The following is a 27,735-nucleotide window of genomic DNA, read 5'->3' on the forward strand; positions in this document are numbered from 1 at the left end:
AGGTGGCAGGGAGCAATGCCTTTTCAGTACTGTTGTATTCTTCCGAGGCAGCCTTGGGAGCCTCTTCAGTCCTCTGATTCCTTCATAAAAACAGTGGGCAGCCTCCATTGCAAACCACTGTGGAGTTGAAAGCCTCTTTTTTTGTCTTTCTGATTCCACACGGGCAAACAAACACAGGTGTAGGATGCTATAAAACCCATTTTTGGAGGAACTTCGCACAGGTCCCACCCCCAAAACAACTATGACCCATTTATTTCCCCCAACCTGGGTTTTTAAAAAATCGCTAAACAAGCAATTCTTTTGAAAAAATCCCAGGTTGGAGCTGCTCCCAAGTGAAAGGCCAGGCAGGAGGTGCTTTATTTACTTCCCTTCTACCATTTGCTTCCCTCCACTGTGAGGGAGAAGCCACCAGCTATTGCCCGGCTGTTCCAGGGAGGACCCTTTTCCTTTTTTAAATGTTGTGAGTTTCATCTGCTACGCAGGTGCAGCTGACCATATTGTGGGATGATCAGCATGGCTGTGGGGTTCATTTCTGCATGCTTGTGTAGTTACACATGTGAAGCAAGAATTTTTTTTAAGAGAGAAACGAAGCACAAAAGCAGCCCAGGTTGTTTCCATGGACTCCAATCGCTGCCTACATGGAATCGCTGCCTACATGGAATACATGTGAACAGGCAGCCAGAAAAACAGATTCCTTCACCGTGACTGAAACCTGTTATACATTTGCTGTGCAGAATCAGCCTTTCTGTCTCTCTCTCCTTTTTTTGTTTCTCCCTCTTTTTCTCTCTCACTTTCCGTCTCTCCTGGGTATGAGCAACATGGCGAGTGGAGGCTGGGGGAGTGGCGTGGTGAGACTCTGGTTCTCCTCTGTGTAAGATTGGGGGAAGGGCTTGGCAGCTGAATGGATCCCCTCACTGGCTGGATGCTTACACTGGGGAGGAGGGGGATCAGTTCTTGCCCCAGACTCCATTTTTTGTAGATACACCACTGATACACTGGTGGGGTTTATTGAAGGGCCAGGTGAAGGCTTAATAAACCAGGATAAGGACTTCTCCTAGAGAGAGGAGAGCTCTAGTGTATCAGTTTGTCTGGGGTATGGGAATTTGCCTAAAGTTTCCCTCAGTAAGCATTTATGTTTTGTTTTAAGGGTTTTATCTAACTTGGAAGGCTGTGCATTTGGGTACTGGGTGAATGTACCTAGCCTATGTCAGAACCCTGTATTTGAATAGCCATAAGCCAGAACATCTAAGCAAAGGAACTATATATTCTGTGAAACATCTTATGAAACAACATCTAAGCTAATCTGAACTAAGCTTAAGTGCTGTGCTAAAGAAACCAAACTATAAGTCTCTCTGCCAAGCTCTCTTGTGTAATTAGTGTAAATATATTTCTCTTGTTTCTTGCCTTGTTTGACTCAGCCATCCATCTCCAAGTTTAAATATCCACCCCTTTACCATCTCTTCTGCCTGTTAAATAAATCTGTGTTCTTGCTTAAGTTTACTTCTGCCTCAGTATATTTATTTTAATGCGCCTGAGAGTAGGGAGTGTCTGAGAAGGAAAGAAAAATAAAAGTCAACAAGCACCCCTTTGCCTTCTGATGTGTCATAACAGAGCTGAGGGAAAGTGGCTAGCTACTTCACACTACCGTATTTTTGAGCCACCTCAGTCCCTGAAAGAAAAAGGTGGTAAAAATAAGTGTCAGTGGTTACCTTGGTGTTATAATCAGACTGAGTGTATATTTTTTGCAAAAGGTTATACGGGAAAGCATAGTTTTCAGGAAGAGGCTTGACCATTCTTGCAGCTCATCATATTGACAAGCTAATTATGTCAGGAATGATAGCCAGAACATAAACAAGGAAAGAGAGCTAAACAGCTTTGGGGAGGTTTTTTTTTCAGGTGAAGGTTTTATTATACATTAGCAAAGGAGACAACATCTTTTCTACAGCATTTTTGTCAATATTAACATGGACAACTGGAAGATCTTGCTAATCTGTAAACTCTCACTTACAGTGTTATCTACTATAACATCCATGTCTACCTTATTTGATACATTCATATAGACTGTGCTTAAAATCTTTTATTATTTATAGGAAATGTAGCAGAACTGGAATATCACTAGGGACTTAATTTTGATTTTAAACAGCTGGATGAAAACCAGATGAAACTCCACCCTATGTCACCCTTTTTTATTTTCAGTATTTCATTTGAGATCAGGAATGAGGCTAAACATAAGTAAAGGAATGCCAGACTGGAAAGAATGTAGCACAGCTGAAATTTCACAGTGAAGTTTTGTGATTGGGACAGGGCATTATGATAAGAACTTCAGGTCTTATATAGACTGAAACAACTGTATTTGCAATAATAATCCATACAGTTTGTCTGCATGAGATCTTCTTACCCTTAAAATTTGATACTTTAGTGCTCAAATTGCAGAGTAAGAAAAAGTTCCTGAAAAAAAATTATGCTGCATGTTTAAAAAAATTCCGTAGCAGGATCACTCTTGTGGTCATGTACAATGACAGGCTGCATAATCAGCCCCCATCTGCACTACATACAAAGGCATACATTGGACACAAGTATGGTCTCAACTATTAGTGGCATCAGATGGACTTCCAACCCACTTAAGAAATATTGAACCATTTCAGCCCATGATTATCCTCCAGTTCATATGAGTGAAGAAGGCACTAGACATAATTTCCAGAACTAAGGGATAGATCTTGTATGCAGGTCTGTCACTTTATGGAGCTGGGAGGTACATTTCTCATTCTAGATATATTTTGAATTCATTTCATTCAATATGGACACAACAGACATAAACACTGCTACCTAGAGTAAAATGGTCCCTTTTTATCCAATATAAACTTGTGGTAATGGTAACATTACTAGTAATGGTAACATTAATAAATTGTTGTTAGTTATGACCTCTGAAGTGAAAGGACTGTATGAAATAATTTAAAAACCAGAATAACAAATATCCTATTTTATCAATAGTTGCTATTGCATATGACCAAACCATCAGTGTGAATACAAATTATTAGAAAGGACAGTGGGGGACTGATTAAAAATGTAATCTTCTCAAAGGGTGTTGAAGTCAAGTTGGTCAGTCACTATTGTGAAATTTAAGTGAAGTATTTAAGTGAAAGTTCTTATTTCCTCCAACATTTTTTATGACTGTCATTTATTTTTAAAGATATTTTGGGTTCTTTACAGCACCAGTGCAGGTCACACCTGAGAAAGTCCTTTAGCTGGCCAAAACATCGGTCTTTTCGTTTTTTCACTTTCCTGCATACAAAGGAAACAAAGCATAAATAGCTAGAAGATAGAGTCTTGTCAAATATAATTTTACATAGTCTTCTGCTTGGTAAAATAGAAAGGTAGCTTCTCTTATTTGCTCTTTGGTTGCCAAAAACAAATGTATAACGCTCACTATGGTGGCCATTGTGGAATTCAGCTTATTGAAAAAACCAGTCTTAACTGACCCATGTTGGACAGCACATTTGCATATATTTTATCAAGGATTTACATGTGCATAAAGTGTGGCCTCTTTGCAACCTAATGTTTTTGTTTTTGCATTCTTACAGCGTGTCGTCGCCTTCTTTTGGGCTGGATACACTCTTGTCTGTATGAAGGCCAATGGAATTCCTTGGAAGCTGCCTGGCTAGTCTCGTGCTCCACTTCCTCTGAATCCGAATCATCTTGCTGCATCAAGGAGAAATGCTTTTCTGGGTAAATATCTTTTAGCTTGCTTTCAAAGAATATCTCCAGGCATCGTCCCGCCTCAGCAACCTCTGAATCAGGCTGCAAGGAAAGGCAACACAAAGTAATGTGACAGTGCATTGTTTACTGTGTAAGACCTGCTTTCTCTCTTGCTAGGAACAGGAGCCTCTTGATTTTCTAATGTACCTACCAGATGTTAAGCATTTCACCCACTATCTGCTTTGATTGCCTTTACTCTACAGTCACTGCTGACAATGCTAATCATTAGCATTTTTGGCATTCATTGTCACTTAGCTGTTAGGATATAAGCAGACAACATCAACCTTAACTTTGACATAATTATTTTGTAGTTGCAGAGCAATGTGTCTGTCCTTACAACTATTTCCTGAACTATGGCCATACCTCATTTTCATAATCGAAGGCATTAATGAGTTTCACAGAACACTGTAAATGGATTTGACCTGCATGTTAGGACATAAGCAAATATGGTCCAGCATCCATTTTGCAAAGTTTCCATTCTTCAAAATTATTCATAACTTTCCTGCCTATCTTAATATAAAGCTCAAATCTAATGCCAGTGTTTGCCCAGTATGCATCTGCCTCTATGATAATATTGATTAAAAGTGTTTATCAACTATACTCAGTGGCTACCTTGCCTTTTTTATTTCTAACACACAGTGTGTACATCCAGTTTGACAACCCCACCTTGGGACAATTCAGAGCTGGATTAAGGAACAAAATTCCAAATCAAAATTTTCACAGCAAGAAAAAAAAGTTCTTTGCACTGGTGATATTATGGCCCATTATGCATGGAATGCTAACCTTGAAGCTTTTCACTGCACAGTGGGGTTGTAGAGGGGTCTTTGTTTACATGCAAGGAGGCACTCCCTGCCTGCTGCTCAGCTTGCTTGTTGAACTCTCCCAGGTCTGTGCTTTTCCCAGTTCTCTTAACTCCACCCATCCACTCACTCTTAAAGGCACAAATCTCATCACACCCAGCAGTCTCAAGATTGCTGGCTTTGTTAAATCCCTTCACAGTACTGTTACATTGATATTGCTACTATTGCAGTTATATCAAAATTGCAGCCCCTTTCAAAAAATAACCCCCTCCCCAATGAAAGGGGCAAAGCAGTTCCCTGGACCACATGCTGCTGAAGAAGGGAACCCATGTCCTTGAAGTGATATTCTCTCCCCCAGTCCCCACATACACACACTTCCTGCTGCTGCTGCCACAGGAGAAGAGAGAGGCTTGTATTTCAATATTCCTGTATGAGATATATCGTTATTTCAATAGATCTAATATGGTTCAAATGCTTGAAGCTGAAATAAAGTTTTTAAAAGCCCTCCCAATCATCAGGGAAGCAAAAGTAGAGAAGGGAAGCAGGGTGGAGAAAAACAAGCTCAAAGTAAAGAATTATGCATGGCCATTTATTTGTCTTCTTTGCAAAGTAGAGGAAAAGGTCACTCTTTGCCTGCTCTGACAAACAGTGAAGATTATGGGATCTGCCCCACATCTAGTGTGAGAGTGAGGAAAAGGCATCCATAACAGAAGCTCTTCCCCAAACAGAATCTCCCTTCAGCGTGGGGCAGAACACCAGTGTATAATCAGCCTATGTATGACTTTCTAAATCACAGATAATTACATAATTGAATGTTGCACAGTTCCAGAACATAAGGCGCACATCTGCTACCAGCTCGTCAGAGGTGGAGTAGTGGAATTTGTTATTTATTTGGAGTTTTTTCCTGATAGTGGATAAGTCCATAGGCCTCTTGATGATCTGATAATAATGACGAGCCTATCAAGGAAGACAGACATAGGTCAAGGATTAGAGTAGTGATCATCACAGTAGTCTAACATGACTCAAAACATTCCTGTGAATTAGACCATTGTTTTCTTCACTTTACAAATAAGACATTGAGTGAAGAGTATGTAAAGAGTAAGTCAGGCTGTGTCTATGAGGAACTCCTAAGCAAATAACTATCTAACTAATAGACATCAGGTGAAAAAGAGCCTTGTTTTGCCTTAGAAAGAAAGACGGAAAGGGCATAGGAAAGCACTGAAGGGGTTAATCTATTTAATGATTAAAACCATTGAACTAAAGATGTGGGATTGCTCCTGTGAATCAGAAATAAGGTCCACAATCTGTGATCACTCTCACAAGCATGGGAAAATTCCTTTTCAATATGTGTGAACAAAATCACTACAGAAATATATGTTCACTCTCAGACCTGAGATTAGATTACTTTATAGTACAGTACCTACCAATCATTTCACCAAAAGAGGCAAATTAGTACCTGCCAAGTCAATAGGTTTGTTTCCTAGAAATACAGTATGGACTAGAACAAGAAAAAGATAGGAGATCAAAATAAGGATTTTCAAAATGGTTTTTGATGTTATATAATACTTACTAGGGGACTGACTGGTTCATGGAATGGTAGGCTCAGACTATTGCAGTACAGTGAAAGTACCAGTTTCTCACATTTCTATAAAACAGAAGTTGACAATTTATTATTTTTTAATCAGAAGTGTCAATGCCTATTTGATTTCATGTAAGAGTTTTTGAATAGGTAATTTATTTCTCAAGGTTCCTACTCCATATTCTAACTAATCCAGCTAAAATTATGAGGGATTAGCTAGTTTGGACTTGACTGTGTTTTGTATCTTGATTCTACCCATTTTCAAAGATATTCTTGCATGTCCTAGAAGTGATGATCTCAAAATCTGGGGAAGAAGTCACAAGACTATTTGAACAAACCAAAGTATTGTATACTTCCCAAACATAGCTCTGAATTAACCCAAAAGAGCACTAACATGTTCACCACAGATGGAGTTTGCTACATTTAGGTTGCCTTTTTATCAGTGGTGGGATCCGAAAATTTTAGTAACAGGTTCCCATGGTGGTGGGATTCAAACTGTGGTGTAGCGCCAATGGGGCTGGGCGGGGCACGACTTCTCTTTTTCCATTGGGGCTGTTGGCTATGCAACAACAACAGCACCAACGCGCGAAACGCCGCTGCATTCATCGGCATTCGAGGGCATTCCTGGGCAGGGCTGTGTGCAGGACAGCAGCCGCTGCCATACCGGTCCTTGGGTGGGAAAAATGAATGCACGCTAGTTTATGGCACCTGCCACGCATTAACCGGTGAACCCTCCTGCTGGACTGCTTCGAAGTTCCTCGGCGCCGCTTACTAGTCATGAGATGAGAGGAGGGGCGTAACTAAGGCAAAAATCACGTGGCAAAATCACCAATTAGTAACCCCCTCTCGGCACACACAAATAATTAGTAACCTACTCTCGGGAACCTGTGAGAACCTGCTGGATCCCACCTCTGCTTTTTATTCCATAAAGTGATTCCTGGAACATGTATTTAAGAGACTGTGCATATCATTGGAGAAAAAAGAGGCTTTGTCATTCCTTGTCTATATTCCTTAGATGATACCTAGACTTACCTTCTGATCATTGTCATCAAGGCCATAAAGTGTTCTTGCATGCATTAGTGTGTTGCCACAGCGTGTGTTTTCACAGTCATATTCAACCTCTGGCTTCTCGACATTGCGGCAAAGTGTACATACCCATTCCCCTCTGAAATACAGAAACAAAACACAAAGGCAGATTGTTGTTGTAGATGACTGGGTGCCTGAAAGAAAACACAAAAACACAAAAATTCTGCTGTATTGGCTACCACAAGCAGAAGCCCACTAGGTTGGAAGATGACATTGAAGATTCTATAAGACTTTATGCCTGTCTCAGGCAAGTACAGCTAACAGTCCCATCTGGGAGGAGTGGGGAAGGAGCACAAGAGCATGAGGAGCACTGTGGCATCACGCTGGTGTGTTTGCCAACCCTAGGGCAATTACCCTGATGGAAGAATTACCCAGATACACTGGGTCTGGCCATCCCCAGCCTCGCTGCCACAAAACCTGGAAGTCCAGGCCACAGGGGGTCTGGGCTGGTGTCCCAATTAGATGCCAGCATGGAGGGATGGACCAGGGGTGAAACTGATGTTACTAGGTTCCCATCCTGGGTTTAGGGCCGGCTGCATGGCACCCCAGCTCTTGGACTGTCCAGTAAGCCCTACAAAGGGCTTTCTGGTTGGGGGGTTGCATTTTGTCCTCCCTGTGCCACTGAAAAAAAAACCTTGGAGGCAGCGGGGCAGTGCCGCAATGTAAGTATCAAGTGTAAGTATCAAACATGAAAGTAGCCATTGCAAAGCACAGATGCAGTGTGAGTGACACAAAATAAGCCACAGGTGTTTTCCACACTGCAGCATTTGTCTGTGTTTTCCTTGTTTCCAGTGCATTTTCTGACATGACACATTGGCAATAGAGGATCCACACAATGCATTTAGTTCTGTGCATTTAGTTCTGCCACTGTTTGCTTGCCCCTTACATGCTATATGACTCTGCGCATTTTTTTTTTCTGGGGTGGGAATGCTTTGGGGTTTTTTTGTTTTGCTTTGTAGCAATATATCGAGATGCAGGGACCATGAAAAATGTCCACAGCCTCCTGTTTTTCCACTAGTCATATGCCATCTCACTAAGTACTTGTTTCCATTGGGCGCACAGTTCACTAGCACCCCTTTTTTGAATCGCAAATAATAACCTCATCATTTTTTTACTTTGCTAATCAACGTCTGCAAAGATTATGGCTGATCTCTGTATTGCTTCCCCAAGAAAAGGAAGGCTAATTTGAGAAATTACAATCCCCATAAAGCTGCCAGGGAACAAATGTGAGACAAGAAGGCAGGTTTATCTAATGCGCCACCCAGATGATCAATAATGTGTTGTTTGAATTCAGACTGGTGTTGGGCTACCTAGAGACTACTAGGAAGTAGTAAAGGAGTAATTAGTGAAATGGGGGGGAGGAGGAGGAGGAGGAAGAGGAAGAAAAGGAAGAAGAGGAAGAAGAAGAGGAAGAAGAAGAGGAGGAGGAGGAGGAGTTGTTTGGATTTATATCCCCTCTTTCTCTCCTGCAGGAGACTCAAAGGGGCTTACAATCTCCTTGCCCTTCCCCCCTCACAACAAACACCCTGTGAGGTGGGTGGGGCTGAGAGAGCTCCAAAAAGTTGTGACTAGCCCAAGGTCACCCAACTGGCATATGTGTGAGTGCACAGGCTAATCTGAATTCCCCAGATAAGCCTCCACAGCTTCCAAGCGGCAGAGCAGGGAATCAAACCCGGTTCCTCCAGATTAGAATGCACCTGCTCTTAACCACTACGCCACTGCTGCTCCTAGAAGAATGTTTTCCTTTTCTATGTTCTTTCTTTGATATTATTAAATATAGCAGTATGTTATATTGCTAACTGTTTTATTTACTCTTCACAAAATGGGATTCCAGGTGTGTAGTTTATCATTCCAGTTTTTGTTGATAAAACATTTCCTAATTCATTTCCGACACAATATTATTTTTCTTTTTTTTTCAAGGAGGAAGATAAAGATCACAATAGGGACAACCGTAAAATTCCCTAGTAGATAGACTGCTGCCCTAATTGCTCCTGTCTGGGAAGGTAACAGTTCAAACAATGGTCAGTAAAATGCCTTTCTCTCCTGAGTGGTATAGCTATTTGGTTGACAAGTTCTCTTTTCAGTGGGCGGGGGTGGGCTGTATGTGCGTGAGTCATATTTAGGTAGACAAATCTCTTTCCAAGTAGATTAATTACCATCATGCTATGGCTGGCTTTCTGCTCAGTGATTCACTTGCAACAGTCAATGTTGCAGTGGTATTTTCTTAGTACATCCTAGACCATCTCATCACTCCAGATGGAAAACAAATGCAGATATACCTTTTCTCTCCCAAGAGGCTCCCTGAACTCCCTCAGGCTTGTTGCTATGTGTTAGGCTACTTCAACACAACCTTGCTGATCTGCATTTTCAAACAGGCATGGGCAGCAGAGATATATCACTTTGGCATGCTAGAATGCAAATTGATTTTTTTTAAAAGCAGGCTAAGGACAGCATGGTAGGTGGTACTATTTGAATTCCAAAAAGGAATAAAGCATGCCCAAAATGTTCCAGAAAAGGAATAAAACATTCCCCCGGTGCACTGGGGGTGGAAACATTGGATCTAAGGAGGTTGGAGAAACCCCCAGGGAAACAAAGGCCCCTTCCACACACACAAAATAATGCATTTTGAAACCACTTTCACAACTGTTTGCAAGTGGATTTTGCTATTCTGCACAGCTTCAGAGAGCACTGAAAGCAGTTTGAAAGTGCATTATTCTGCATGTGCGAAATGAGCCAAACAGAAAATTGAATGGGAAGACAATGAAGCTGCAAAGAAACTCTGAAATATTCCATCTAACAAAAGCACCCAAACCAGGGCAATAAGGCTGCCTGCAAGAAGTCACAGTTTATAATAAAAAAGTAGGTTGTGAAAGTCCCAAATATTGTATACATGCATTCAAAATAGAATATACTGGCTGTTGTACTTGCACTCACACAGGAAAGCTGAGCAAGGCAGGAACGTGACATGATAGGTGATACACCTTTGGGCAGTAATCACAGCACAGCAGTTCTCCTCCATTCAAACAAACAGCACAAAAGTCCTCGTTCTCAATGGGGTTGTTTTCCTGGGGAAGCACAGCTTTCTTCAGGCTGTTACTGAGCCTATGATCCTCAGAAGAAGGCAGTGCTTGCTCTGCTGGTTGGCTTGAAAGGATTCTTCGGTCCTCTGTCGTCTTAGGCTTGGCATTTAGTCCTTTGCTAGGTGGATTTCCTTGACTGACCTTAGCAATAGGTGGATTTCCTTGATTGACAACATTTTGTGGATTCCCTTGATTGACCTTGTAGGAAAAGTAAAATTCAAATTTAAAAAACACGCATCAGAATGTAGAAGTTGAAATATAGTCAGTAAATGCTTCCAATGTTATTATCTAGAAGATTCATCTCTCATCTTTCTGAGGTTAGAATGGCACACATGGTATCTCATATAAGATTAAAATATTATAAAGTGCTAATACAAACTTTAAAAAATCTAAAACAGTATCCAATAGTAGAATAAACATAATAAAAACAGCAATAATATGGAGATGGCAAGTATAACTTATATCGTCCCCAGTACAGATTATTATTGAAGCAATGATTGCATCAATCATTTGGAAAAATAACTGATTTTCAATTTGAACATTGCTGGGTAGACTGGATTATGTTTGATCATTCTGGACCCTGCCCATTGTGCCAGATATAGTGGAATGAAACTTTCCCTTCCTATCTGGCACACTGGATTCTCAGTGTTGTATGAATCATTGTGTAGAGATTTATAGGCAGTATGGAGCTTGAACTGGAAAAAAGCAATATGTTACTGAACAACAAAGTCTCATCTATAGACAAAGTCCCTTTGAAATCCCCTGTCACAGAGAACTGATGTGACTAAAGAGCAATGAAGAGGTGTTATACTTCCAGAACCAAATCCAGTGATCAAGATCATCATATTTGGGTTTATATTTGTGTAGGTAGAAAGAAAGCAGAAAGCAATCAAACCAGTCGTGTTTACCTTGATAGCCATCCTTGAAGACTGAGTACCACATTCAATTATCAACAGAAAAGTCCCATCATGTTCATTCTTCTTTGGCTGCAGCTTGAATACTGGAAGTTCTCCAGATTCTGATGTGCATATCTTCAGTCGCTCCAGGCACACATAAGGGATCTTCACCTCTTTGGCACAAGCTCTAAAAATAATTGGACAATATTAAGTATTAAGTCACCATTTTACCTTTATTACCAACATATAATTTAACAGACCAGCTTGTCTTTTTATATAGCTAATCAAAATGTCCTAATAGAATTTTGTTAATACATTTGATGTCTCAATCAAAGAATTTGATACTTTAGCATTTACAAGTTCTGGTAATTAAATGTAAATATTTCCTCATACTGACTTCCCATTGTATGTGTGTGTCTAAAGAACTGTCAGGTTGCAGTCCCTGGTGGGGGTTTTAAGGCAAGTAATTAAGCAGAGGTGTTTGCCATTGCCTTCCTCTGCAGAGTTTTTCTTGAAGATCTCTCCCCCAAGTACCGACCCAGCTTAGCATCTGAGATCTGACATGTTCAATCTATACTGTACCATTCCTCAGCTTAAACTCCCCATTACTGCCAGTTTTACCACAAGTACATGAAAGGAAAGTCAACATTTACTTCTCACAACCCCATAGTTGAGAGATCCAGTCATATGTGAGAGAGATGCATGCATGATCTCTATCCTGCATGAGAACCACAGAAGCAAGCCTTGGTATAGAATGTTTTTAAAACAAAGTATGCATGGCCCATATTCATGAAAATTGGAGGAGAGATATCTAGATAATCTTAGAGTGCCATATTCATAATGTTCTGAAGCTACTAGTTGGAGCAACCAGCATACCCAGTGAAAAAGAAAGGAGGCACCACCAACAAATCTTTGTTGAGGACCATTGGGCCTGCATGGGAAAAAATCCAGGTAGAATAGGGGCTGTAGTAAGTCAGAATGAAAATGCTTGCTCAATCCAACCCTATATTTCATTAAGTTTAATCACTGATTGCTATATCCTTGACAACAGAAACACATACTAGCAATTACGAAACCATGATATTGTATGCCTGAATCAAGGAAAACAGCTTTCAGAGTAACTGTATTTCAGATTTCCAAATCTGTAAAATGTAAATATCAACAAAAATGAATTACTTTACAAATTAGTTTTCATAACAAACGCTCAGCAGACAGCAATGTGGTACATATTGTACCTTTTAAATACATACATTATTTCACATTTCAGTAAAACTGAGAGTAATTTCAGATATTTCTAATACTTTTATAAAAGCATGCTGAAATTCAGAGAACTAAAAACATTATAAGAAGTCCGAGGATTGGTACTGGTCTATGCTGGCTTAAGTTTGCTGCCCTGTACTATAAAGACTTCCATTGTTCAACTCTCTCTCCATTACTTGCTTAAGAACTAGTATGTTGGTTCGGGTCATAGGCCCTGAGATGAAACCTCATTTCACCTCTTAGTTTTGTCACAATGTGACTGATTAGCAATCAGTTCATTGCCTTAGGCAAGTCACTGTCTCTCAGCTTCAGTTATTCGTCTGTCCGATGGTGATAATTACATCATCTTACCTTTCAGAGTTGTTTTGAGTGTGAGCTAATGTGTGTAAAACATTTGGAACAGTCAGAAAACATTGTGTATAAATAGTAGGCCTTTGTCCAAAGAAGTTTGAACAGAACTCTGCTCAGAGACTAGATCTTTCTTAGATCTTTCTCACCTTTCCCTTTCCACTACATTGCACACAATTGCTCCAAAGTTCCCAGGAACCTTGCGAGTAGCATAAGATATGATGTGGGAGTCTTCAGCGGAACAGAGAAAATTGGCAAATTATTTTTCTTTGTAGGCAAAAACAATCTATAAATATAACCAGGCTGTGTCTTAATTTTTGGTGAATTTTGATTACCTGTTGTTCTGATTATTTTTAATTTCCGTTTCAAAATGTTGGTCTTCACACTTATGGCAATCTGGGAAGAGGAGAAAATGAATAAATACCAGAACATTCTATTTACATCAAGAGACAGTAGATCTGAGAAGCCAACCTCCTCTTCACATTTACAAGCTACTTTGGAAAAAGTGGATTAGTCTCATTTGGATCAATTTTCAGTCTGAATCAATGTCCTGACATTAAATTTGGACCCTGAAAAACTACATTCAAATTTCAGCATTTTAAGACCCTCAAGAAGAGACTTAAGTCCACAAAGTTGCACACAAATGATTATTTGGACAAAGAACAGTACTTGAAAAGAATATGCAAGCTATGTGAATTGCATGTTCTTGACATAAAACTGTGCCCTTCCAGTTCTTAGTATATACAAACATGTTACATCTTGGTGCTGAACAAGACACAAACCTATAGTGTTAAAACCATGTCAGAAGACTATCAAAGACTGTCTGCACTAAGACATTACAATATACCTTTTGTTTGTGTCATGAAAAGATGTCTGTTTGCTGGGGACCCTGAGATCATTTCATGTAAAAGAATTAAAGCATGATGATGAATTGATGGATACTTCGTGAAAATAGCTTCATAAAGTCTTGCTGCTCCCCTACCTTTCCCCTTCTGTTGCATTTTCCACTTCAGTATATTTGTTAAATTAGTGTCATCCACCCAACTTTGAATCAAATTACCGGTAGTAAAGTTTAAAGTGCCCCAGATTCTTAACAAGAATCATCTTTAGGCTCATTTGAAACGAAATGAAAGCTCTAGAGTCTAGATTTCTGCTAAGGACTGCTATCCACTAGGTCTGAAACAGTCATTCCAAAATATTCTATCCCATTTTTCATAAGCATGTATCTCCATAATGTTGAGGGGCAAACTCTTTGAAAATCAAAGATCAGTTCAGAAGCCATGTTATGATTATTGCCAAAAGTACAAAGAAGGTATCTGCAACATCTTACATTTCAGAGTTGTTCCTGAAACAGATACAATTGTGATTATTCAGAAAGTCCAAGGAAGATGAAGAAAAACTTGGTACCTTCAATATGTCTTGGCTGCAGTGCATTAGAGGGCTGTAGGCAAGAAGAGTTGGTGGTATAGATGTTTGGGGAGGCACACAGCTGAGTCTTCTTAACTGAAAGATTAATTGGCTCTTCCAGAATATTTTCCACTGGAAGAGCTAACTCATTACTGTCATTTGCCTCAACCATAGCAGGGTCACATCCAAGGGGATAATTCACAGGACCAAAGCCTTCCTTTTCAAGCTAGAGGGAAAACATGATACTGAAATGCACAAATTGCTTTTAATTTCAATCTTGACAAAATAATAATCACAGAACACTATGACATTTCTGGGGATGGCTGCCCTGCCTCTGAGCCCCACATACACAATAATATGCTTTAGGCATGCTCCACAGGATTTTTGCCTATTTGTCCTTTGAATCACAGACTAAAATGGGATATTGTAAAGAGCTTTGGAATCCAGCCTGCAGTCTCTTAAGGGTCAAAAGTGGCACAAATGCTATCTGTTCAAGAAACTTTCCAGTTGTGTTGTTCTCCACGTATAGTTTTTGCAAAGGCAGGAAACAACACATACCTCTGTCTCTATTTGATATCAAGGGGTAGCTCTTGCATGCAGGAACCTCTATATATGTATAAAAAAAGCCAGATCAGCAGCACAATCTACAGTATGTGCTAGGGGGTACAATCCACAAGGACATTTATTCTGCATAGGACTCTGAACAAAAGGACAATCAGTATCATGTGGGATGTGCAGAAGACCATGATTGGACAGCTGAATAGCACCATGTTACAATACTATGGGTGACCATTTAAACAAATGTATTGCCACTATCTACAGTTCTTACCTTACACACTGCACTCCCCAGAGACATGGCACCTGTTGATAAGTGATCTGTATTCTCAAAGCTTGAGTCATTTATAGTTCTGTCCAAGGCCAGGCTGAAACATGGTGCCGGTTCCAACTGCACAGTTGGGACATGTGGCACACTTTGAGACTGGCCAGAGGTTACAGCGGAGGCATCTTGTGTCTGTAGATCAGATGACCTGGATACTCTTGTTGAGGACAACTCCATTTCTAAAGCATTTGATGAACCCACGATGTTCAGTGAACCTGAATGCTGAAAAAGAAGATAATGCATAGTTCAGTGTACATGGAAATGTACTTTCTTTGAGGTCTTCATAGTTAAGTTGTGTTTGTAATATTGTGTGATTTTATTTATACCCTTTTTAAACGCTTATGATCTTTTAGGTTATTGTGCACCACTTTAGAATCCAGAAGAGGAGGAGAAGGAAGGAAAATAACAGAATTATTTTCTCATGATGTGTAACTGTTACTCATATGTAGCTGTGTAGAACCTAATTCTGAAACATCTCATCTAGTTAAATCTACGTCGCAAAATGCTATGAGGTTTATCCTCATGGTCATACAAGCCTTTCCCAATTGCATTTCACAGATTTATATTCTGAAGTCTGCCCAAAAATGTGGCATACCCATTTTCTGAATATTTTCATAATATGCATAGCCAACATCAGTTTCAAGGTCTTTGAACCTTCACTTTCCATATGGTACATTAGGAAGCACTGATCTTCACTGTAGATGAGCAGTAGAGGATAACACTTCTCAGCTCAATGTAGACACTTTCTGCACAACATAAATAAAACATCCTGAGGACATTAAAAGAAGCATCTTGAGAAGGAACTCTGCTCAGCTTTTTTTACCAAAGATACCTTTAGGACTTGTTATTTCAGCTCAACCCATCACTTTTTGAAAACGCTAAACTAGCAATCTTTTCCCCACAAGTTGGCTTAAAGATGCTTCCCCCATGCTTGTGGAGAACAGTCCATGCTTGTGGAGAACAGTCCCCATGCTTGTGGAGAACAGTCCACCCAAGTTTAAAGCTTTCACATTTATTTTCTCTGCAGCTCCCACCCGCCATTTGCCACTGCTTCAGGGATTCTCCCTGCTGTTTGTCATTTGGTGAAGGTTTCCCACAGAAGTTACCTCTGCTTGTATAATGTCCACTTGCTTTTCCTGCAAGTAAAGTAGATGAATAAAGTTAGTTTTTCCTGACAATCTCGAGAATGTGTGGTTTTTCCTTTTTTTTTTTTGTTTTCAATGAGATTCCTTTGAAGCTACACAGACATAATACGAGAATTATCAATATGCGCAGATTTTGAGTCTGTTTCACACTGAAACAAAAGGGAAACAGACATGTTCCCAAAATCACCAGGAAAAACTAACTTTATTCATGTACTTTACATGCAGGAAAAGCAAGTGGGAGCAATGCAAGCTGAGGAAACATCTCTGGGAAACCTTCAGCAAATGGTGGGTGGCAAAGAGGATTCAAGCAGCAGTAAGAGGAGAAGGGAGAAAAATCCACTGGCTCCTCTAGTGCTTCATTTGTCCATGCTGACTAGACCAAAAAAATCAGCAGACACTTTTTTAAAAGATATCCCCAAAACATCTTTAAAAGGTTGTGCAGAAAGGGATACTTTTTATCACTATGACTGAACCCCACATTTCTTTGCCTTCTAGGTTTTAAAAAGCCAGGGCACCACCAATAGTAAAGTCTGGACCAGTAGCCACAGATCCAGCTTCTCATATTAGTATCCCAGTACTTTTTAAAATTGAGCCATTTATACAAACTGGTCTGATCTTGCTGCAAAGGACTCAACAGAAAAACATTTTGTAGCCTCAGAACTCTGAACAGCAGGGTTTTGCAGGATCACCTGATGGATTTGAAACTAATACATTTTAAAAGACTAAATTCTACAGAGAAACATGCATCTATTTTCTCTTATTCTTGTTCCAGTTATAGGAAGCATATGAAAGAAGCATAATAGACTGCATCAAGTCAGTACAAAACATTAATTTTAGGCAGGGAGGGGGAAATGAGGCCATCAAGCTGCCATATGTTTCACCCTAGGGAATTCTGATGAGGAAACATTATGATCATTCAGTACAAAAATATACATGTCTATATCAAAGCACATGGTAGAAGCTGACATATTTTACGCTCTGATCCAAAGTGCTGCTGTCAAAAGTGGTGAACAATGCACTGCAAGCAGGGATCATTAAGACCATATTAATTCTATCTCTCTCAAATAATAAATCCCTTTGCCATTAGCAGGTGGAGGTAAATCTCTTCTCTTGTAATTATTTGTAGGAAGCTAGATTTTTTAAATAGTGGATCAGAGCTGTCTAAAAATTTTGGATGACTTAGGATTCCATTCTCAGAATTCAGAAAGCATTCATTATATGCACTCTTGCACAGTGACTGTTGGTATAAGAAGTTCAAGAATCATGTTTGCAGCCGGCTTGCATTTGCCCTTTCATCTGCCCTTCTTTATCCATCCCTGCCTTTTTCAGTGCCTTTTAGGAAAGGCACACATCCCTTCTGCACAAAGGGCCAAACAAAACATGGGAATGGGAGGTCCCTAAACAGCTTAAAAACAGCAGTGGCGGAGGACAACTTAGCCCAGGACCCCAGTTTGACTTTTCCCCCTGCACTGTTTTTCCAAAGCAAACCCCTCAGCTGCTATTGTCCCCATACAAGTGACAAATGTGGAAGGGGTAGCTACTTATTTATTAAAATATTCAAACTGAAGCAGTCCACAAGGCAGCTAACATTCTACAAGGGAGCTTGAAAGGTTTTCCCCGTGGGGCAGACAGCACTCCCAGGAGATATGTGTAATGTCAAAATGGGGGGAAAGGGTTAGTGAAACTGCATCATGGCTCTGATCCAGATCAGCCCCCTCTTGCTTTTAAGAGAGGGAGAAGGGGGGGGGAGGATTTACAGAGTTGTATTCACAGATCTCCCACCTCCATGCCAGCATGACCATTAGTTGCAGCAGCAATCTAGGAATGATGCTCTTGATATCACAGACTGTTTTGCACCCCTTTATTTCAAAATATTTAAACTATAATGGCTAGACAGCCATTTCTTTTGCTGATTCTGCCCCTGTGCTTTTAACAGTAGCCTGATCAGCAGCAATTCAGTGAGTTAATCTTGTTTGTATGAATTTCAAGCTATTCCTGGCATAGAGATATGTGATATTTCTGCATGTCAGGCTGCCATTCAAGTCAGCAAAACATATAAAGCTCCACTTTCATAATGAAAATGGAATAATAAATAACATGCTCAAATCATTGTGACAAATGTAACCCCCCTTTTTTAAAAACCCCATGCCGGCATGCATTACAAACCCCAGAGGAAAGTGGAGATGCAAATGCCTACCTTGATTAAAGTCATGGTTTAGGATTTGTTAAGGCTACACCCACTCTTTTGAAAGAAACTGGACAGAAATTACTGAGAGCAAATGGCTGCAAAGTAAGGCAGGTGCCTCTGAAGTGGAGAAGTCCCCCTGGCAGCTCATTATACTGCAAGGCTAAACAAATGCACCGACTCAAAGGCAGTTAACAGGAGATAACTCAGAGTGCAGTCATACCCTTCACAAGCATCCCCCACTTCTTTGCTTGCCTTGCTCAGCAATGGTGCAGCTGTCCCAAAGCCCTTCCATTCCTGGGGGGGGAAAGTAGCATTAGCTCCATTTTCTTTGACATTTCATCCCAAGAAAATGGAGATAGTTTATGGAGGGAGAAAGAAAAAATAGCCAGCAGCAGGAGCTGCATCATGTATTATTTATCAGGTCAAAGAAATAAACTTGGCTAATCCAAGAGGCACCAGGAACTCCTGCTGAAGTGCTGCTACCTGAAAAATGGTCTGGCTTATCAGCCAATGTTCCTGAAATTCTGGCTGTCACAAATCCAAAGGACCTGATCTTTATTCCAGCCGATCTACCTGCCTGCACCAGTGTAGTAACACCTATACAGTGTTGGCATAATACCATGTGACATTTACACTACAGCCCCAAGCAGAATTACACTTTCTTAATCCACTGAAGTGGTTAGAAGGATGTAACTCTGTTTAGGATTGCACTGTTAGGGTTGCTATCTGATCTTTTTAAAAAAAATTTGCATGGATTTATCAAAGCTAAGTTTACGACTATGGACAAACACAAAAACACGAATATAAAAAGCTGTTAACAGGCACCTAAACTGGATATTGCAGCTGACTTTAAAGAAATTATTTATGCAGGGTTAACTGTTAATGATGGAATGAAAGGGGATATCTGTATCTAAATACCATTTTCTTTCTCATAATAGGGCTTTTCTCCACATCTCATTTTCATCCCTTGTGTGCATGTTCTGTATTGGATCCCCCCCCCCCCTTTTCGGCAAGCGTTTTGCTGCCTCTAGTGAATGTGTCAATATTTTATCACTGTATCTCTGGTTTATTCCACTGCATTTTGAAAATGCTTGGGAGTAAGATGATGATACAGCAATGAAATATTGAAGTGACCGCTAGAGGGAGAGAAAAAATTCAAAAAAAAAGAAAAAAGCCAATGCAATGCAGACACACAAGCAGAAAGAAATGTAGAAAATACAACATTTTCAGCAGCATTATGAAAGCACTATCCACTTTGCACTATCAAAGAAACAATCTGGTTAGGTGGAACCAGAAAGAGGGCTGTATTTCAGTAGATGGAAACCTGACACAACTGTGATGCAATTTATCTCCATTTTCTTAAGCATACAGTTAGCAGCACAGCAAGTTTAGGATTGGATCCTAAAGTTACAAGATTAAACTATGCTATTTAGTCAGGTTTTAAGTTTGGATACTCACAGCTGTGATACAAAAATATGATGTTCCATAAGGTTGCAAATCCCACTTCTTATTTTACAAAACAGATGCTAGTCCTCATGGGCAAATTTAAGCCTCTCTAAAACATGAGAGCTGGAGATTCAGAAACTGTCTCTATAGGAGCTTTGAGTGTCATTTTTTAATTCTATATAATCCTTCTGAGCTACCAACACAGCTTCTGTCTCACAGGCCTAGGGCTTGCCAGTATGTAATTATCCCATCCTTTGTTTCTCTCAGCTGTCCCAGGGTTGCATTCAGTAGAGGAAGGGGGTGATTTTCACTGATTTCCCCTGCCCCCCATGCTGTTCCTGAGAGGTCAGTTCCCTTCTGTTGAGGAGCAGAATGGGGGCAGCCTCTTTTGGCTGCAGTGGGAGTAGGAAGTCCTGCTCTGAAGGTGAATCTTTTCTGTCCGCAGAGATTTGCAGGGGATCCAGGCCCTAGTCTTGTGAGAATAATTCAAATTCTGCACATAAACTGAAAAGTAAATCAAACAAAACAGAGCAGTCAGTGGTACAGCACAAGCTTTACTTTTAAGCTTCATGTTCAGTCCTTGGCATCTACAGTTGGGGTCTATTATAGACATCATTCAGAACATTACATGAAATACTACAATATAAGGGCCATCAATCTGAATGAGTGTTTATTATCTATCTTTTTAAACAAATAGAATATATATTTAACTAAGATAATGTACATGGATTCATTTAGATATGACTAGTGGTGTAACGCCTACAGCGCGGGGGGGTGTGACACCCCAGGCGGAGCAGCAGCAGAGACGTGGCCGGGCTGTCAAGGGGGCGTGGTGGGGTGTGGCATGGCATTCCAGGGCGGGGTGGGCGACACCGCAGCAGGGGCACAGGGCATGCATGCATCCGGGTGCAGTTCCCCCTCGCTCCACTTCTGGATATGACCAGTTATCACAGTTTTTCCAAAGCAGGAAACAGATCTGATACTGAAATATCTGAAGGAGGTGGAGTGATAGAGAATGCAGACAAAATCTAAACTTCAAGTTATTGTATTTATTTACATTGTGTATAGTCTGCCTTCTCACTTGGACTCAAAGCAGATTACACGGAGTGAGTTAATACAATCGGCAGGATGGGACATTCAATGAATGATGCAATTGGAATTAGGATTGTAGAACTAAAAGTCTAGAAGCAAATTGAAGCAAAGCATAAGTACTAACATGACACATTAAATGATGCAAAATTCCATAGTAGGATCCTGGTTTCAACAATCCATACATACTAGTATAAACCACAGTCCCTAATAATTTATCCAAGTAATTTTGCAAAGCGTTTAGTATAGCACTACTGTGTTACCTGCACAGAAAAGCCCTCTTGAAGAATTCAGTTTTGCATAGTTTATGGAAAGCCAGGAAAGTGTGAACCTTCCTGACCTCCTTGGGCAGGCCATTCCATAAGGTGGGAGCCACAATGGAGAAGGCAAATGTACAAGCAGTTTCAGGTTTTGTCCATTTGCTGGTTGGCTCTCATAGATTTGTGTGCTCCGATGAGCAAAACTGTTGTAGTGAAGCATAATAGGAGGGATGGTCTCACAGATATGAGATTTGAAGAGCATTGTATATATTATCCTGGTAACTGATGGGCCGGTGAAGTGCCAGGAATACGACAGTAAAATGCATGTTCTATCTAGCTTCCAATAATAGCAAAGCCATGGAATTCTGAACTAGTTGGAGTTGCTGAACTGATTTTTGAGGGGAGACCAGTGTACAGGGCATCACAATAGTCCAGACTTGATATCATTGTGGAATGGAACCAGGTGGCCAAATCAGCCCTATTAAGGAAAGGGGTCATCTTATAGTCTGGACTGAGCTGGAAGAAAGCCTTTTTTGCAGCTGCATTAACTTGCTTCTTCAATAATAATGTTGTGTCCAGGATAATCCCAAGGTTCTTAACTGAGTCAGCAAGAGCCAACTGAACTCCATCAAAAGTGAAGAGAATGTCATTCAAGATCTCTCCCTTCCTAACTAGCCGCTGTCTTTTCAGGGCTTAGTTTCAATTTGCTGACCTGATCACCACAGCAGCCAAAATTATTACACACATTGCTTATGATAATATTACTATAAGAACTGGACATATACCTTAACACAGTGGTTCCCCAACAGTGCTCTGAGGAGCAACTGATGCTCCGCGAAGCATCTCTGAGTGATCCGCAAACAAAATGGAATAAATGTGACAAATGTAACAAAATGTGACTTTCAATAGTAAAAATTCAGTTTAGATAAAAATTTAAGCTATCCTCTTCCGCCACATGCCTTTTGCATAAGGGCGTAAGATATTGCTCTGTGTTGAATTTTTCTCCTGAAAGTCCTCCACAACTGAAAAAGTTTGGGAATATCTGCCTTAACACACAAGCAAAAATGCTTTTTCTCTAATAAAATACTACTATAGGAAACAATACTATTTTACTATTACAAAGCTGTCTGCCCAGTGACAGAGTGGATACATCTCACTTTGACAGTTATACAGACATAGAGGATGGAATACCACATGTGACATCTGGTGATGGGTTTTCTTGCTTGAGTTGCAGTTATTTCAATTAGTGGTTTTAATAAAAGCTATGAAAACAAAACACTTTTTAAAAAAGTTATGTATTTTCCTAGCCTGAAAACATTACTTATTTATTATAGTGATTTATCATGTATATGACAGATTCAAGGACATAGGTAAGGAGGGGATTCTCGGGTTCAAACCCCCCCCCCCTTACATGTCTGAAGCTCTGCCCCATTTGTGATTTTTTGGTATTTTTAGTGTTTTTCAGTTTTTGGCCTGCAGGGGGTGCAGTTTTTAGGCTAGCAGCACCTAAATTTCAGGGATTTGTTGGGAGACTCTCCTGATGATATCGTCCAGGTTTGGTGAGGTTTGGTTCAGGGGGTCCAAAGTTATGGACTCCCAAAGGAAGTGCCCCATTCCCCATTGTTTCCAATGGGAGCTAATAGAAGATGGGGGCTACACCTTTGAGGGTCCATAACTTTGGACCCCCGGAACCAAACTTCCCCAAACCTGGGTAGTGTGATCAGGAGAGTCTCCTAAAGATACCCCGAAAGTTTGGTGCTGCTAGCTTAACAATTGCACCCCTGACAGCAGGCACCCCCCCCCAATTTCCCCAGATTCTCCTTTTAAACCCACCCCCTTCAGCATGGATTTAAAGGGAGAATCTGAGGTCCCCCATTTAAACATTGAAAGTGATGCTGTTTCAGGGTGGGGGATAATCCACCCCAAAAGAGCATCACTTTTAATGTTGTTTTAACTGGGGACCTCAGATTCTCCCTTTAAGGTGGATTTAAAAGGAGAATCTGGGCTCCCTAGTTTAAACACCAAAGGAGAATCTGGGCTCCCTAGTTTAAACACCATTGAAAGTGATGCTGTTTGGGGGTGGATTCCAGCATCACAGTGGCCGCCCATGGGGGGGGACAGCACAAAACTCAGATTTTGCACCTGGCATCATTTTTCCTAGCTACACTTCTGCCAAGAGGGGAGGGCAGAAGGGACTGCCGGCTGCTGGCTGGGAGCCCAGCCGGTTGGGGGAGCAGGGTGGGCGGGGCAGGGGAGTCTGTCATCCCTGGCCTTGGAGAGCTACTTTTATAAGCTCTGAGGCCAGGGGTGGGGCTTGGGAAGGCATGGTCACACCCCCAGGGGTGGGTGGGGGCGTGGCCTCACCCTCGAATCCCCCCATTAAAAATCTATCCCTACGTCACTGAATAGATTGCTTGTAGAAATAGGAAGCATCTGAAACAAAGTGTGCAGGGCCATGTCGTGATGACCTTGGGCTCATCTTGTGCATCTGGTTCCCCTCAGACATGAAGGTGTTTGCCTGCCAGTCAGCAAACCAAATGCATGGAGCCCATTCCTCAAATCCCTAAGAGCCCTCATGTACTTTGCTGTTTTTTGTTTGTTTGTTGGCTGCTATATTTTGCATACTACCCATAATCTTGGTAGTGGAAAGTGCTGTTAAGTCACAGCAAATTTATGGTAGCTCTGTAGGTTTTGCAAGGCAAAAGAGGTTCAGAGGTCGACTGCCATTGCTTGTCTTTGTGTAGTAACCCTGCAATTCCTTAGTGGTCTCCCCTCCAACTATTAACCAAGACCATCCCTGCTTAGCTTCATGAGAACTGATGAGATTGGGCTAGCATGCTAGCAATTGGCCATGCTGGTAGGGGCTAATGGGAATTGTAGTCCATGAACATCTGGAGTGCCATAGGTTCGCCACCACTGACCTAGAGCATATTCATTGCATTTCTTGTACATTCAAACAACAACAGTTTGTTCTTGAGTAAATGCAAAGCTTCTCCAAATTTATTGCTATTGTGATTGCATTGTAAACTGGGGTTACACAAATGTCACAGCCATCCTTTTGTGGTCTTTGTGCATCACAGCGCTTCAGGATAGGATCATTTTTGCCAGATTAAAAAAGCACACACACACAACAATGGAAACAGTAGCATGGTTGTACTGCCCTCTATTGGATAAGGATAGAACAGCTGAGGTTCCTTCTGACAGCCCCTTTCTGGTTATCATGCAGTAGCCAAAAAATAAATGTGTTCCACAATGTTTCAGCAACACTTTGGAATTTACACCCAAGTACTTGAATTTAAACTACTGGTCACAAACACACACACATCTTTTAACTTTTTACCATGAAGCTTTAGAAGAATATACACAATTAGAAGGTAAGGAAAATAGGCTGTTGTGGGTTTTCCAGGCTGTGTGGCCGTGGTTTGGTAGTTATTGCTCCTACCATTTTGCCCGCATTTGTGGCTGGAAGAAACACATCTTCCCATGGCATCTTACCACTGAAGATGCCAACCACAGATGCAGGTGAAACAGTAAGAGCAAAAACGACCAGATCACAGCCCCGCAGCCCAGAAAACCCACAACAACCAGTTAATTCTGGCTGTGAAAGCCTTCAACAATTCATCACAAGAAAAATACTGGAAAACACTGAAAATAAGATGAAAATAAAGGGCAAACACACAGAAACAAAATGGCTTCCAAATACACAAATAATGAATGGTTTCTTATAGTAAAGACTATCTGTCCAGGCTATGTTGACACTGGCTCTACAAGGTATGGTGGGGGAGGGGAGACAGTGCTGCATGACAATACAGTGTAAAAGTCTTACCTTGGAGAATATGATTATCAACTGATAAACACATATATAGTGGGAATCAAGCAGCCATTGCATTGCTATTCTCAACTAGATTTCCTACCTTCTATAACTTCAAAGAATATTATTGTAGTGAAATATTCATGTACTTCCTATTCTCAGTCTGTCTGTCCTTGCCAATCAAATGTGGCTGAAAAAGTTAAACATATGCTATTCTTTGCATATCACCCCAGTTCTATCCAACAACTTTTGTATCACATCATTCTAACGAAACTGCCTTTAAGATGTTTAAAAAAATTGTGCTTCAGCTTATTTAATAAGGAATCATGTGGTTAAATCTTGGTATGATCTGGTAAGTTTGGTAAGATGGGCACCGTCTCAGAGAGTTTATTGTAGACTTTAGAAGTCTGCATACTTCAAATGCAGAACTATAGCCTCCTTCTGGGCCCTTCCTGCTGGTCCTATGAACCACACTCTTCTCCCCACAGTCCAGCCTTCAATGGCTCCACAGAGCATACAAGAGGAACTTTGCATTCCTGGTGATACAAGATTTTAGCAACTCTTTGTGAGGGAAACCAGAGTTGCCATGTTCAAAACATCTGATAAGAATCCCTTCTGAGTGACAATCTGGTTCCAAAGAGTTCAGGAACAAAAACCCACAATGAGTCCTCAACATTGTCACAGTCAGAAACTTCCCTCACAGGCAGAATAATATCTCAGTTTGGCTCAACTCTTCTACTAGATTACAGTTTGGATGGATTACAGTAATTACAGTTTGAATGGATTAAATGGTGCTTTACTGGAATGATGTGCCATCTTGTTAAGAGCGTTCACTTGGAAGGCCTTAACATTTGTGCTAATAGAGAAAGCGGTGAATGAGACTTAGAAGTCTTGCCAAAATTGTTCATCTAATATTTCTTCTAGGCTCCTTTCCCAATATCAGAAGACATCTCCTTCAAAAGTGAGGTCAGAATGGCCTAGTAGATTATAGGAGTAAGACTTTTGGAGAATGGGGTACACGTCCCAGACAGAACTGAAAAATTAGTATCCCACATTCTGTTTGTGTAGTTTAATGTAGAAGTGGCATAGTTGCATCTGTTTCTGCACAGGAAGCAAAGAAGGCTCCATGATCTTTAAAAGTTTCTCACAGAAAAAAGGTGTTTGCGCAGCCAGCAAGCATGATGTTCTGTTGTTTCTGCAGAGGAAAGCTTCTTAGTATTCTTCAAAGTATTAAATTCTGGGTTGCATCAAATGAAACAGGCTAAGATCCAGGGTTTTTTTCCACCAATGGCCCCAAGTGAGTGGAATACTTTTAATGAGGAGGTGCTTGAATATGTACTTAGGAATAGCTGTATGATAATTCCAGATCAGGATATCCAGTGTTTGGCAGCTTGTTTTCCTGTTGGTGTCTACCGCTGTTCTGAGGAGAGATCAAGCATCTGGCTAATAATGACAGCTGAGCTGTTGCAAAATACAAGTCCAAGTTTGGAATTGCCAAACCTCCTTTAATCACAGGTTTATTCAGAATATTTCAGCAAAGTAACAAAGCTTTCCTATGACAATACACAATTAACCACAACCAGGAGAATCATGAGTCAGTGACTACAATGTAGCCTGCTTCAAGAATGCCAGGTGCAGACTATCTTTCCTAAGTGCCAGGGGGAAAACATATATGATAGGCGCTTGTATTTAGGACAGTCAGTGACAAATGTCACTTTCTTGCTCTGTCAATCCCTTGGTTAGACTCCTGAAAAGGTAACCCAAACAGTTGGTTTCCAGTTCTGCTGGAACCTGTAGTGCACTCCCAATGAAACTGACACGAATAGGCTGAATATGCTGAATGAGCTGCAGAACACAACCCACAGAAGCACTTTCAAGTAAAACCTTCCTCAGTGTTCACATTAGTTCTGCCAGGTTTACTTCAGGGCTAAGTTGTAATATGAAACTCTCATTGCCATGTTATGGCTAGAACTCTGCCGTCCTGTGCTTCCAGTATTCAGCATATTCGGTATATTTGTGTCATGGACGTAGGTAAGGGGGGGTGTTCTCGGGTTTGAACCCCCCCCATTCATGTCCGAAGCTCCGCCCCTCCATTTTTGTGGGTTTTTTTAAACATTTTCGTGATTTTTCGGTTTCTGGCCTGCAGGGGGCGCATTGTTTGGGCTAGCAGCACCGAACTTTCAGGGATTGTTTAGGGGACTCTCCTGATGATACTACCTGGGTTTGGTGAGGTTTGGTTCAGGGGTCCAAAGTTATGGACTCCCAAAGGGGGTGCCCCATCCTCCATTGTTTCCAATGGGAGCTAATGGAAGATGGGGGCTACACATTTGAGGGTCCATAACTTTGGACCCCCTGAACCAAACTTCACCAAACCTGGGATGTATTATCAGGAGAGTCTCTTATTGAAACCACCCAGGTTTTGGGAAGTTTGGTCCAGGGGGTCCATAGCTATGGACTCCCAAAGGGCGTGCCCCATCCTCCATTGTTTTCAATGGGAGCTAATAGAAGATGAAGGCTACACCTTTGAGGGTCCATAACTTTGGACCCCCTGAACCAAACTTCACCAAACCTGGGTGGTTTCATTAGGCGATACCCTGAAAGTTTGGTGCTTCTAGCTTAACAATTGCATCCCTGACAGCAGGCAACCCACAAATTTCCCCAGATTCTTCTTTTAAATCCACCCCCTTCGGCATGGATTTAAAGG

At 40.9% G+C, this 27,735-nt stretch overlaps 1 protein-coding gene across 3 annotated transcripts in view; it reads right to left on the bottom strand.

Moving 5' to 3' along the window:
* Positions 1 to 1,884: 1,884 nt before the first annotated feature.
* Positions 1,885 to 27,735, bottom strand: part of TRIM66 (tripartite motif containing 66) — a 62,563-nt gene continuing 36,712 nt past the window's right edge. For all 3 annotated transcript variants that reach the window (XM_048486193.1, XM_048486192.1, XM_048486194.1), the window contains 10 exons: positions 15,042 to 15,314; positions 14,213 to 14,438; positions 13,141 to 13,201; positions 11,210 to 11,384; positions 10,156 to 10,499; positions 7,168 to 7,300; positions 6,127 to 6,201; positions 5,361 to 5,513; positions 3,580 to 3,798; positions 1,885 to 3,282 (listed from right to left, as the gene is read on the bottom strand). In XM_048486193.1, the coding sequence (XP_048342150.1) occupies positions 3,223 to 3,282; positions 3,580 to 3,798; positions 5,361 to 5,513; positions 6,127 to 6,201; positions 7,168 to 7,300; positions 10,156 to 10,499; positions 11,210 to 11,384; positions 13,141 to 13,201; positions 14,213 to 14,438; positions 15,042 to 15,314 (1,719 nt within the window). In that variant the 3' untranslated portion in view covers positions 1,885 to 3,222. The remainder of the gene's footprint in view (positions 3,283 to 3,579; positions 3,799 to 5,360; positions 5,514 to 6,126; positions 6,202 to 7,167; positions 7,301 to 10,155; positions 10,500 to 11,209; positions 11,385 to 13,140; positions 13,202 to 14,212; positions 14,439 to 15,041; positions 15,315 to 27,735) is intronic.

The sequence above is a fragment of the Sphaerodactylus townsendi genome, linkage group LG02, assembly GCF_021028975.2.
Source record: "Sphaerodactylus townsendi isolate TG3544 linkage group LG02, MPM_Stown_v2.3, whole genome shotgun sequence".
NCBI classification, from domain to species: Eukaryota; Metazoa; Chordata; class Lepidosauria; order Squamata; family Sphaerodactylidae; genus Sphaerodactylus; species Sphaerodactylus townsendi.